The sequence below is a fragment of the Athalia rosae genome, chromosome 3 (assembly GCF_917208135.1).
Source record: "Athalia rosae chromosome 3, iyAthRosa1.1, whole genome shotgun sequence".
Lineage (NCBI taxonomy): Eukaryota > Metazoa > Arthropoda > Insecta > Hymenoptera > Athaliidae > Athalia > Athalia rosae.
In genome coordinates this window covers 9,118,050-9,132,065 of record NC_064028.1, presented here as the reverse complement: position 1 = coordinate 9,132,065, position 14,016 = coordinate 9,118,050, and the positions used below count along the sequence as shown (strand labels likewise).

The window sequence follows — 14,016 nt, the reverse complement described above, 5'->3', positions numbered from 1 at the left end:
AAGAGGAAAAATTGATAAACAAAATCGGATTTCTAATATCGAGCGAACCGAATAAACCACCCCGCGAATTTCTACACCGTTCATTCTAATTCGCGGCGTTAGAGACACCGACGGTCTCACCCGTTCTATTTTGAATTTCAAATTTCGCCATCGTTTCTGTTTCGAGTTTCACTCTATTTAAAATTTTCCACGCTCTTCGACTCCAGGAGAATCTATAACTTTCGCCACTTGACTGTAAAGTAAGCAACCGTATCTATACAACAATTACCCGACGATAACGATGATTCCTCGCGCATATAAACCGAACAACGCGAACTACGGCGCGTTTAGCTGCCATTCGGTGTGCGTCGAGACGAAGATGCGTGGAGCCTGGGGGGTGGCGGATAGCTGTATACGTGGGTACGGGTTGCGACCCGGCATCCGCGAATGTTCAGGCTGTGGCAACACCCGTTGGCATAATGCAAATCTATGTTTACTATGCTAATGCGGTGGGAAACGGGACCCTTGGAACAGTAGTGGTAGAGAACTCTGAACTGTCCTATCAAATATGCAACGCTTACTTCTCAGCTTCTCGCGGAAGAACCACCACCACCACCTACCCGCCTTGGGGTTAACGATCACGACGGTATGGCACAGCGTACCGCACGGCCCTCAAGATGTTACCAACGGACTCACTCCGTACGTCCGCGCGCATCCAGATGCCTCGTGTACACCGTAACGCCGACTTATTTCGTCCGTGCGGGTTTACACACGCGCGCGCATATATTCAACATTCGCGCCAGCCAGGTGTTGTCCCGCCGATGTGGAATTCTCACGTCCTCGTTTTCTTCTTCGTCAATCGCTTCCGACGGAACGATTTTTTCCAGATCCCGACGAGAATCGACGAGCGCCGGCTCGAACGATCCCGGAGAACAGATTTTCGGCGAACGAATTTAACGGGTGGGATCATTTTTAGGATAGTTCGGATCGACGGGCGCCAACGTTTCTCGCGATCCGTCAAAAATTCGGCCAGACTTATAGAGCCGGGGTTCGGATATCAAATTTCGAAATACGACTCCGTGCACTACATCAGCATCCTCCGGGAATGATATTAGATCACTGGAAAAAGTCAGGCACACTTGAGACACGAGCCTAAAGCGATCCGTGGTCGGGATAAAAAGCGAGAAAACCCGTGGCTACGATGCTGCTGACTTTGCAATAGCCGCGGCTAAAGTTACTCCGGTAAGATAGTTGTGTGTCACGAACCCTAGCGAATCGTTGGGCAGGAGAGCGAGAGCCACGAACGGAGGAGAACTCGTCTCGTCTGGATTATATATGGGCGGATATTAGGGAGAAAGAAATGCGCGAAAGTGACGATTTCGAAGCGAGGTACCGCAGCGGATTCGTTGCTCAGAAATCGCAACGTTACGTCATCGCCTTTAGCTACGGGGCCTTGTATCCGGCAAGATTTAGAAGGACGAGGATACTCGGGATTCTGGAGACGACGATGGCTGGCTGGCTGGCTGGCTGGCTTCTACGCGGCTTGCCTTTCGAAGTGGAAACGCAAAGCCTTACATTGTTGTTGGATTACGGCTTTCCCCGCATTCGGCCTATTAGGACGTAACGTGACTGTTTCCTCACGCGACTCCTAATTCCCTGGCTCATTTTCCGCAAAAAGTACACCCCCCTCGAAAGGATCGACGAAAAATGGGATATTTCCGAGTTGGGGATACGTAATTATTCTTTCTCTCTCTCTCTCTCTCTGTTTCTCTTCCACGTGAAGCTTTCAGATACGAATGGGTACATAAACTTATCGTCGCAAACAGATCGTTGCCAATTAATGTGAGTTGGAATTTTAAGTGGAAATCTCGAATTAGTTGAGTTATTTCGATCCTCCGACTATTTATTTTGCAACGAGTCGCTGCGGGTGTGCGTCTCTCGATTGCAAGCACGCGAACGTGGAATAATATTTTTTTTTTCTACAATTCACTTTATTCCTAGAACTCCGCAGCTGAAATCAGGACGGCGAAACTTTTTACCGTGAACTGTGCGGTAGCATTTTTGTTATTATTTTTTTTTACCTTATCCAGGTATCTGTACACGCATCTCGTTTTCCACCGGAGTTATTCCTCCTCTGTTTTCATCTATTTTTCTTTTGTTCCTATTTTCTTTGGGTTTCCACGTCGGTTTTTTGTCATCGCTGATACCGCGCTATCGCTGTCCTTTTATATTCCTAGACAATTTTTGCCGAGATAGATCAAGCGGCCCGTATACTCCGTACACTCGGTCGATAGCTAGAGCCGTAGGAGTTGCGGGTCGTATATTTGAAACATGTAACGCGATAGGGAGTAAAAGCGATTTCTACGCGGAGCTCGGAAAAGCTTCCGAAACATCAGCCGGAGACTCGTACGTGCGACCGGCTTTCCGCGGAGTCTTGAAATTGCAGCGCGATACCGCCTGTAATTTTCAAATTACTTTGCGAATCCGGGGGGATGCGATACTTTTGCCGAGCTTCCAAGGGAGCTTCCTTCACCCGTACATCTCGAAGCGACGCCTTCGCAATGAACGTATTATACGTATACAGGTCGCCTAATGCCCCTTTGGAGATTCCGCCGGTCTTGTAATTTACCTTAGCGATTATTTAAAACACCTCCTCGACTCTAATCGGGAGCGTCGTACCCGCGGCTTTTTCTGCGAATGCGTCGGAGCGGCACTCCTCGCCGATTTCTCAAAAAGCTTAATTCTCGGTTGCCGCTCGATGTGTTCTACGAAAATCGAGGGAACCGGGGTAGCGCCGTCGTCCGTTTGCCGCGGGATCTCCGCACGTCGAACAGCGTAACAACGCGGCTTCAGGTGATTCTTACCGCACATTTTTATTACCCGGACATCACGGGGGGTGGGGGGAAATTGGATTGTCCCTCAGGTACCTATAATACCGTGGTATATCGTATGTATTCATAGGCGAGTAGACGACGACCCGCGTCACATAGACGGAGAATTTAAGGGTTGGGTTAGATGAGACTCGGTCGCGTTCGGATCGAATCTCCTCGAATAAAGGACGTTCCGCGTATCACTGGATATGCTTTTCCTCCTCATTTATATTCACAATGATCTTCGAGTTTAACAACGCTTTTATGCCGCTACCGCTGCCGCCATACAACGCGCTTTATAATCCGGGATATTTTATCCCAGCAACCTATCAGCCCTTACACAGGCTTACCGATATAACCAACCATCCCTTTCGTCCGATGGCTCAATAGTTACTCCGACTCGCAATACACCCGCAACCGCACATCGCGCACGGAGGATAACTGGAAAACAAATTATTCCAACTGACCAACGGCGAAGGAACCGAACTCCGAAAATATCCCGTGCGGGTAGGAAACTGGTCGACGGTAGGAGCACCGCACGCGTCGTTCGCTTCGAGATCGGATCAAGGTCGTAAATATCACCGTAGAATTATCTTCTCTTTGCCATCGCCGGTACTCAACTTAATGGGGTAGGCCAAGTATAGGTATATATAAGAAATCGCCAGACGCGCTGCTGACATAACCAATGATCATCACGATAGCGGAGAATGTCCAGCTGACAAATTGCGCGTATCCATCTTGTAACGGCGCACAATATACAACGAAATGGTTGTTTCGTTTGGATACCTACCCCACCGATGATCAATGAATCAACGTCTGTTTCCTTTTTTGTTGTTTCTTTTCTTGGTGTTTTTTTTTTCTTTTTGTTTTTGTTTTTTTTTGTTTTTCAAGTGTTATTAAGTCGATCAATGTACATTAAATAAAATGAAAACACGAAATTCATCGTGATAATCATCCGTCCGAACAGACGACGTCGTCTGGTCGTCTCGTTCGAAATACCATTTTGTTGTCAACTCGTTCGACTCGGCCACCCCTCGCTTTCGTTTACCGGAAACAAACGGAGTGCACCTTACATACGTGACAAAATTATGAACATCGTGCGATATTTCAACGACAGACGTAAGCGGGCCGCGGTGTTCATTGTAAAGTCGTAACAAACGCGAATGCCTCTATGGTAATTCCGGTAATTCGGTAGACAAAGTTCTGCATGGTTTGGTCTGAAATTTCGACAATATGGATGGGGGGAGTTTGTTGTACACGGAATATATATATACATATACACATATATTCTATAACTACGCTCTGGATGTTGGTGGGATAAACGATACGTGTTTGGCACGCGTTTCGAGTTTGTAAACGCGCGTGCAGGTACAGAGGCGAGCGGGGAATGTTTTTTTGGACGGGGTATTCCCGGCTACCCGTTAGGGGAGGGTAATCGGTTTATTTGGAGATAAATTATTTTTACTGCTGAAAATTTACGAGCCTACAACCCGAAGCTATTGTTGCCGGATGGCGGGACCGCGATGAGAGAGAGAGAGAGAGAGAGAGAGAGAAAACCCGCACAAATCGCGTAACCAGAGACGAGAATTTTCTCTCTTCCCTCGATTCCCTGACGAATTTTACTCCGCCGCGTCGCTCGCTCGTCTCGTTGATCATATTCCAGAAATCGTCGCACGCGAACCGCTGGGCGAACCGACCGGAGAAAAGATCCCTCGACGGTAGGGCGCGCGTTTGACCGGGTCAAGGTCTGGCGCGGTCGTCGCGATATGGATGTACGGGGTGTGTTTACTGTATCACCCTCGTTATTCACTCGTCTTCTGTGTCGCGAATATCCCGAAAGGAACTATTTTTTTCGCGGCCATCAATTCCGTTAAATTGAAGGGAATCGTCCCCCGTACCTATTCCCCGAATGTTTTAGTGGCGGTAAAATTTACGTCAATCCATGTTCGCCACGATCGTAAAGTTATAAATTCATTTGACCGGAGGAACTTTGTGAAACTACATTTACAGAGCGTCTTAAACCATCGAATCCATAATGCAGAATCATATAGGATGAGAAAAGTCCGCGTGAAATTTCAAAGAACACGAATCGCCCGGATATAAGGAGGTCGACGGTCTCTGCATCATATAAACTTCTGACAAATATAAACTTCAACCATAGAACTATTCGCAAATATATATTCAATCTTACCGCACTTGTTCGATAAATTCTTTGAATTTCAGTTTATAAACCGTAAAAAGAAAACTTTGTTTCGAAAAGACGGGGGAAATAAATCTACGGGATACCTGACCGAATTACACAACACTTGTCATCGATCGACAAAACGATTCTCGTCTTCCAAGATCGCTTTCGAAAAGTGATACCAAAATCGAGTTGATTATTGCGGGTCCCCCCCCCCCCCCCCCCCCCCCCACGTAAATGTAAATGTATCACACGGTTATTCCACCGGCTATAAATGCGCCGCGGTTGAATTTTAATTGTAACTTTACAATCGGGTCAAACGAAGCAAAGAAATACATATAATACATGGCTGAGTCCTATTCCCTGGGGCTTAATGCGTACGAAATATCATGAGCGAATCTAAACGCTTCGCAAAAGCACCGAACAAACGTGAAATCTCAACAATTCTTCGGCGGAGCTATGCGCGTTCGCTGTTGACAATATTAAAGGAAATTAAAATCGAATCAAACGACAAATACAACCTCATCGGAGTGAATAACTCGGAGATAACAACCTGAAAATGAATAGGTCACCAGTATTACCTCAAGGTCTCTTTTTCGTTCGTTTTCATTCGATTATTTAGCGGATTTATTTATTTTTTTTCAGCCGTACAATTTCGCTACGCTTCCTCAACAAGCTATTTCCGTCCTCTTTCTTCCGTGCGTCGCGTACCCACCTTGAAATTTCTGCATTCATAGGCGCAACGGTTGCTCGCGACGCATGTGTACCCTATGGGGTTTATTTTTTTCGTAAACGTTGTACGTTCATAAGCTATTTTATCGAAGCTCTCAGCACAAAGCCCGAAGCGGCTCCTTCTCGGTTGACGTAGCAAAATATTAGCCCTTGTAGAGTAAAAACAAAAGTTAAGGGCGCAAAAAGCAAGGAGCTTACAGCGTTCCTTTCCACGATACCGCGGCGTACCTATACCGCGTCGTATCGCGGGACGTCGCGTCGCGACGCCCATTCCATGCAGGTCGGGTTCAAAACGACGGAATAAAACTGAAGAAGAATCTCGGGGCTCTGCAGCGGCGACGGGGAGGAAAAAAAACAAAAAAAACAAAAAAGGTAAGACGGCGGGGGAAGGAGAAGGTTTTAACAAAAAATGAATGGTGGCTCGAGAGAAAAAGTTAGCGGCTAGCGGGTGAAAACGACAGGCTTACTTCGAAACTTGTCAAAGGACTGACGTGTGCGCGGCGGCTGGAGTATCGACGCAGCAGCCGGATCCCGCTGCTGCAGCGGCATCGGCTGTGGCCAAAACTCACGCGAAAAAACCAGCCACTTCAAGTTCCGACCGGCGGTATCGGTAACACCTGATGGGGCAAAAAATGAATTGAATTTCGCTGGGTCGCATCGACTTTCGAAACTTGATGTATACAGAGCGGACAACGTGAAATTGCGCACCCCATTTGCACATGCGCGATCGTCGGCATTTGTTTCGCAGAATGTCCAACAACACTCCGCTTCAGATTTAGCTGTCAAATACAAGGACCTAACCTGAACTTTTCGATGAGTGTATTTCTGTCGACATTTAATTAATCTCTCATTCAATTGATCAATTTTATTTGATGCTATGCCACCCTACTTATCTGTGTCTGGTTTTGTGTCGCATTATTCACCTGACACAACATACCTCGGTCATATTTAAATACGGCGATCTCAGCTGTATTGGTGATCGACAATTTGACAGCTACAGCTGAAATCTGAGGCTGTTGGTACAACACGCTAGCAGATGATAAATTCGTCTGTCGTTTTGATTCACGCTTGCGCACAAAATCTGGGTGCGCAATTTCACGTTGTCCGCTCTGTATACGTAACGTGCACCTGGAGTCGCGTCTGCGCGAATCATGCACGCGGCAAGTCCTCTGTGAAAAGGAAAGATGAGAACTGAAGAAAAAGCGAAGAAAATGTTGAAAACAATGGGAAAAATAATAACCGAAAGGAGGGCGAAGAAGCGCACGCAGCCGAGACTTGAAGTTGAGAGAGGTAAAACTTTAACGAGCCAGCAGGAATTCTTACCCCGCGTGCTCCGCACTTTTTTCCAACTTTTCTTCGCCCTGCAACTCAACGAATGCGAACGCGGCTCCGCTTGGACAAAACGTGTACGGAGATATACGGGTATAAAACTGGCGTAGTTTCTCCTACGTCTTGACCTCAAAGATGGAACTTAAAGTTGGAACAGTCGGGGTGTGTGAAAAGCTGTGGAACTCGAAGGTCCGCGAGCAGCCGCCGAGGTGGTGAAAAATCTAGTGACCGTTGGAGCGCAAAATGGCGAAAATTCCTGGTCCTGTCATAAGAACGATAATAATAATAATAGATGCGCTCCGAGTTCCAGAGTTAAAATTAGAGGATCTGGAGAAACTCTTCTACATCGCGCGTTGCATGTATGAAACCCTTTCACCGAATCCCCGCTAATTAAGCACAATTTAACAATTGCGCCGCGGCCAAGGAATGCCGAGGGAGAGGAAGTCCCCATTTTTCCATCGATGCATTCTACTCCATAGAATTGTCATTGATGCGTGTCAAAGACGTCGACTCATTCGGAATACCGAATAAAATGGATCAGAAATTATACATTAAACGACTACATGCGAATGTACCCGTCCGCTTTGGTTATTTTATTTTCCATCTTATCCTCGCACTTGTGTCGTGAGATTGCGAGAGGCATTCCGAGATCGCTATTTTTTCTTTTTCTATTTCAATTCATTTCGCTTGTTCGCATAATATACCGTTGAGATCGGACAAAGGTAGGCGGGTTTACAGTTTCACCGGACCAGCATATCGTTTAAACGATTGAAATGAAAAAAAAAAAAAAACGAAAAAACGTGTAAAAAACAAACCGCACAAAGGTGACAAGAATTTTTCCTATTTTTCCATTTCATCAGACGTCAAGGGCAGCTTACGGAATGAACGAGGCGCGCGATTCGGTGACAGGCAATCGAATCGCGGGCGAGTTTAAATCCGGTTATAACGAGTGAGGGGATTCAACACGCAATCCGGTACTTCGAACGTTCATGTATTTGCTTCCTTCGGCGTGAAAATTTTCCATTCGCAAAATAGCCCGTTACCGCCGCCTCGCAAGTTATCCACCAATTATATGTACTTTTTGTTATACCGTCAACGGAATTGACTCTTGCCTCTCTATGTCAGTAGCACGAGCCTCGAAGCGAGCCGAAAAACAGCGGGGTGGTACGAAGAGAAAAGAAAAAAAAAATAAATAAAAAGGAGTGAAATAATCTCTTTCACTTCACAAAGTGGCTGACATGATCCGGCTGACAATCTTCTTCGCGCACGAGCGTTGATATCGCTCATGGTGAAATAGTTCGTCGAAACAGACGTGTAACTTAAGTGGCGAGATACAGAAGATGAGAAATTTTTTTTTTTCAGTACACCTCCATACCCCGCGATCTACGTATATGATCGGAACCCATTCGGTTGAATCAGTTGCAGACAGTTTTTTCAGTGAACGAGAAAGAAGCCCATTTATTCGAAATGTGTGTTTGTTTTTTGTTTTTTTTTTTCTCTCTTTTCTTTCATGTATTTTTCTCATTTATTTTTTTCCTCCCCAACCCTTTGGAAAGCCAGTGTAATTGGCGCACTCTCGAGGTACCTGCAACTTTTCTATAGGGCTAGACACACGGTCAACATCGTTCTTTGTTTCGATAAGGGTCTCTCAGCCGCTTCTACCCAACCGCTCACTTCAAACTTAACGATGCCAATGGAGAACCGAGGGCCAAACCCACCACCTTTTTACTTCCTCTTTTCGCGCAAAACTAGCTCTACCGTACGACTACGTACGTACGTACGTACCCAACCCAGCGGCTGTAACGTTCTCCGCAACGCTATCATTTTCACGAGCGAGCACAAAGGACGTGCGTAAAGAGAGTAGTCCGCTTCCCAAAGCGAAATCGAATGGATATAACCGGATCACGGGATATGCGCGAATCCAGAACACGCGGTTCAATTGTGGACGAATTACACGACGATCGGGGTCTTGGAACGACGTCGCATCAAAGCACTGGGATTAAAATTGAAGGTGTGGTTTTTTTTTGTCTTTTTCAGGGCCGGGGTTCGCTGACGGCGGTCGGAGGCATCCGGTATTCCTCTACATCCACGGTGAGAGCTATGATTTCGGGAGTGGCAACCCTTACGACGGTAGCGTATTGGCCAGTTACGCGGATCAGGTGGTGGTGACGATAAATTACCGTCTTGGCGTCCTCGGATTTTTGAACGCCAACGTTGTTCCGCACCTGAAAGCGAGGGTCGCGAATTACGGTCTGATGGACCAAATCGCCGCCCTGCATTGGGTGCAGCAACACATAGAGCTGTTCGGCGGTGACCCCGGAAACGTCACTTTGGTTGGACACGGAACCGGCGCGGCGTGCGTCAACTTTTTGGCCATCAGTCCCACCGTGATGCCGGGTGAGTCGATTTTTTTTCCTTCTCATTTATTCGACGATCGATTTTCCCGTTCGTTAGAGAATCACGGTTGAAAATTGCTCGAGTTCAAAAATTTTCTCGTTCGGTTTTTGCGACCCCCGATGAAAGCAACGATCGAATAATATTTTGGAAATTTAAACGCACCGCGCGTTTACTTCGTGAGGAATTATTACGGAATTTCGAAATTGATAGTTCTACTGTTAAACTGAAGTTATATAAGTGTAGGCGTGCAGTAGGTTATGGATGTACTATACATCACCGGCGGTAGAAGTCCGAGGGAACTAGTAAAGTTTCGAAGGAAATACTTCTCCACTGCACTACGCCCCGTATAATTATTACGAGTATCTAAATTTCGAACTTGTCCGCGTGAGATTGGCCAGACTTAAGTACGTTCTGACCTGATTAGATTCTCCCGTTAAACTTTCAAGGTTCAAATGTTTTTCCTGAACTTTGTACCTCCGTATCAAGAGAGGGAGAGAGAGAGAGAGAGGGAGAGAAAGAGAGATACAGTGCAGGGAGAGAAACGGAATTATTATTTAGTGGAAGGTTTCCCCGCAAATTATTCAATTAGTATAATATAGATAACTTTATTAGTCGAGCTTTAACTATTAGTATACTCTTGAACTGAGTTGATTACAGAAATTTGTATAAACCGTTGCATTTTCCGTATATCTCCAAGTTTATTTTATACGTATAGTCGGAATCATGGAGCACAGGAGTGAGTAAAGCTACGCGATTGTTGTACCATGAATAGCACGTAAAAGAATAAAGAGCTCGGGAGCTTTTTCGCGAAAGGATTTTTTTGTTTTTTTTTATCTTTACATTTAAATTTCTTTGTTTTTTCGATTTTTCTTTTCATTTTTTTTTTTTTTTATTTTTTTTTATTCTCCAAGCGTCACAAGGGTCCGCCGTGAATAATGTGAATAATTTATAGCTTGTATAATGAATTCATTACGCTCGAGAATTATAATCATAATTTTTCACTGCGTGTAACGCTATGTATACTATACACCCGATAGAATACAAGAATTAAAATTATGTGAAATTTCATCGATTAAATCGGATGAAAAGAACCGGAAAAATATAACTCGTTATAAACCCCCCCTGAACACGGCAAATTTTAACTTTCTTCGAATGAATCGAAATACGAACGAGTGTAATGATACAAAACGCGTGTTCAATTTTTTTTCAAATACGATTCGCGATTTATAAAAATGTTCACGGGCCATTGTTTATTGGGTCACGACCTTCTGCCCTCATTCGGACCTCGCGTACAACGCGGTTGCAAATGATCATTCGGCTGCATATAAATGTACTACACACATACCTATGGCTTTCCGATTGTTTTGATTTTCGAATAATTCTCACCGCCTATATTTCAACGGCAATAATTGTTTTCGGAATGAGGTGGTATTGGAATAATTCCTACACGGGGAATACGCGAACGTACCGGGTTTGTGGACTCTGCGCTAATTTTTCAGAAAAACATGAACGAAAAACAAAAAATAATTCAAACCAGTTCTCGAGCTAAGGAATCGGGTCGAAAAATCCATCGCGCGATTTTCATCATCGACGAACTCTCGTTATTCATCTATGAATTCGTAGATATTATATTATATGTATAACCAGGCCTGACGGTGCATAAGCGTCGGTTTTTCGCACGCGAGAAAAAGTGACTGCACTCGAATTCAGAGGTGTAAAGTTTTTTTTACAATTCTTTCCCCAGCTGACCAAAAGCGCAGCTTTTATCACCGAATGTTTTTTTTTTTTTTCCTTTTCGTTTGCTTTTTTGTTTTTTGTCATCGAATGTAATTTTGCAGACCGGCAATTATCGACCACAATCGCCGCTAGTACGTCGCGGTAAGCGAACAACGCTTCCATCAGCTGTGGAAACGCGGCTAGTCATCGGAGTAATAATAATCTTTCATTTTGTTATTTGTTTTACGTGATACATATTTGAATTATTCATTCTTTGTCTTTCTCATTCTCTTCTGTTGGATTATCGTTAATGGGAAAGGCTTTTTTCTACATTACGTCGTTTCCAGCACGTATGAAATGATTGAAACACGACCGTTTCCACGATTCATCAATCTATACGAATTGAACTGCACGTATCGAACAGAGATATTCGCCGAGTTTTAAAGGAACGACGAGTAAAGTGAAAATCTGTGCAAACCGTGTTTATAGGAATGCCACACCCTCTCGCATTCTTTCGCGGGTTACGAAGCAAAACGGACAAAAAAACAAAACAGAAAAAAACAAAAACAAGGAGTGGGCAAAAAAGAGCACAAGAGTGTTGGAACGGTTGAAAAATATCGCGGCAGTAAACCTGCGGGTAGAGGTAAAAGCAGTAATGATATTTTTTTTAAACTGCGACAGCCGCACGCCACTCGGTTACTTTTATCGTAAAAAGTACGTTACCATCGTAAAACTGAACAGCAGCGGGTTGTAGATAGTGGAAGCTCGAAGACGAGTCGTATCTGTGTGCGTTTATTTTAGCTCGACGGTGAGTGAGTGAGCGAGTGAACGAATTAAAATGGGAAAGGGTCAAAAGACAAAGTGGTAAGTGGTACGAGTAACGTTATCAGAAAAGAAACAACGCTTTCTTCTCGCTCACCGAGGGGGTCTAATTCCGCCAATACGTTCACCTCTGATCTCCACCCTTTCGAACAATGAGAATTTTCATACATCCCCGACCCGATTGCACGCCACAGGAAGACAGCCGACCTGTTTTATATAACAAATTGGGTCACGGCCGCCCGATGAAAAATAAATAAATAAATATACCGGTAAGAATGAACAAACAAAAAAAGAAACTCGGCCCGCAATGAGAGGGGAACAAAAAAAATTTAGAGGGTGGACCAAAAAATAAGCAATTAGGAAGGTGGAATTTTTTTTTGTTTTTTTTTCTTTCTTTGCACAGCTCAGGGCTTCTTCTCTCTCCTTTGCAGCTTTTTCAATTGCCTCCGAGTTCTCACTCTTCCCTTCTTCTTTTCTAATTATCATCTTCGCGATAATTTACTCAATGGTATTAGGTGTATTGGGACAGCACTTATTGCCACAATGATACTCGAATTTACGGACATCCGATATTCATCAATTTTATTTTCAACGACTTCCCAATTAATACGATACGCGTTGATATCAAGGTTTCCTCACTTTCCGCGAGAAGATATTCGTCAACTTATATTCTGACGGATCACGTTTCCTTTGGCAACTGCAGTTCCTTTCAGTCGATTCTACGATTCTAACGATAAATATTTTCCTCTATTCCGAGGCAACACTCTAATTGCGAACCAGCAGGTGACAACCAACGTATCGAATCGATGGATTGTGAATAATTAGGTACTACAATGTTAAAACCACCAGGATTACCGTGGCGAAAAAAAAGAGACCGATTAACGGAATTGTTCATTCATGGGAATAATGGCGCGTGACTTATGGATATACGTGTACGTTGCATGTACATACGTGTTGTTCGCTGAATTCAACGTCCTACCCGTATACCGAGGAGTACGAGGCGAACAAACACTTGTCATTCCTAATTGAATTTCTGATACGCGAGAGACATGGCCGGTGAAATTGGGCAACGTCAAGTGCAGTCCGCTGTTGCCGGAGGTATCCAAAGATCGCGAGAATTTTTCGACTTATTATTTCAAGCTCATCGACTCAGTTGGTTGCACGCAAGATCTCTTATGTATCACTCGAAAATCGAAGAAATGAAACAAGATGGGATCCGTCGAATCAATCGTGGGTAGAACGGGCTGAACGGTAGCATAATCTACGTAGGTGGTAAAATTAATGTACCGTAGCTGATAGCGATGAGCCGCAATGTGTCAAAAAGGTAAAGCACTTGTGACGAGTGCAATTTCCCTCTTAAAAACCCACGCCGTTCGTTTTAATTTTCTTTTTCTTTTTTTTTTTCTTTTTTTTTTTTTTTCTGCTTCCCCCTAGGCCTGTTTCTCTCGCTTTACGTATGGCAGCGATTCGTAACGAGGAAAATGACCGCAGCGTCGCGTCGTCGTATCGCGTTTGATACCGCAAACACCAAACTAATTCGCAACCATCACGCAAGGATCACCCTTGTTTGCTCATTTGCTAGACTTTCATTTGTTTCATTTTCCACCGGGTGTGTATATTACGCGGTTTGTCATTTGCTGTGTGGTCAGTACCGCTTAACCGCGAACTAAGCGTGTGTGGATTCGTTGCGTCCGTATAGGTTCCGTGTGTTTTCAGTTCTGTTGTTTCGGGGGGGCAAAATCGGGCAGAAATGTTGGCTTAACGAGCGACCGAGACTCCAGAGGAGTCGGCCAAGGCTAGTTGACCGATGTAATTGATAAGACGAAGTTTGCCAAGGCCAGACGGAACCCAGATGCTGCGCCGAGAGGGTAAATATCCCGGTTTCGCGTCAGGGTCGTTCCGATGTAATGAAATTATCAGCGTCCATCTTTACCCGCAGTTTCTCTCCATGTTATTTCTTCGGCGCGTCTTCGGCTCGCCGGTTCCCTC

At 44.8% G+C, this 14,016-nt stretch overlaps 1 protein-coding gene across 1 annotated transcript in view; it reads left to right on the top strand.

Moving 5' to 3' along the window:
• Nucleotides 1-14,016, top strand: part of LOC105685828 (neuroligin-4, Y-linked) — a 198,926-nt gene that overhangs the window by 123,609 nt on the left and 61,301 nt on the right. Inside the window, exon 5 of the mRNA XM_048651849.1 lies at nt 9,130-9,489. Within this exon, the coding sequence (XP_048507806.1) occupies nt 9,130-9,489 (360 nt within the window). The remainder of the gene's footprint in view (nt 1-9,129; nt 9,490-14,016) is intronic.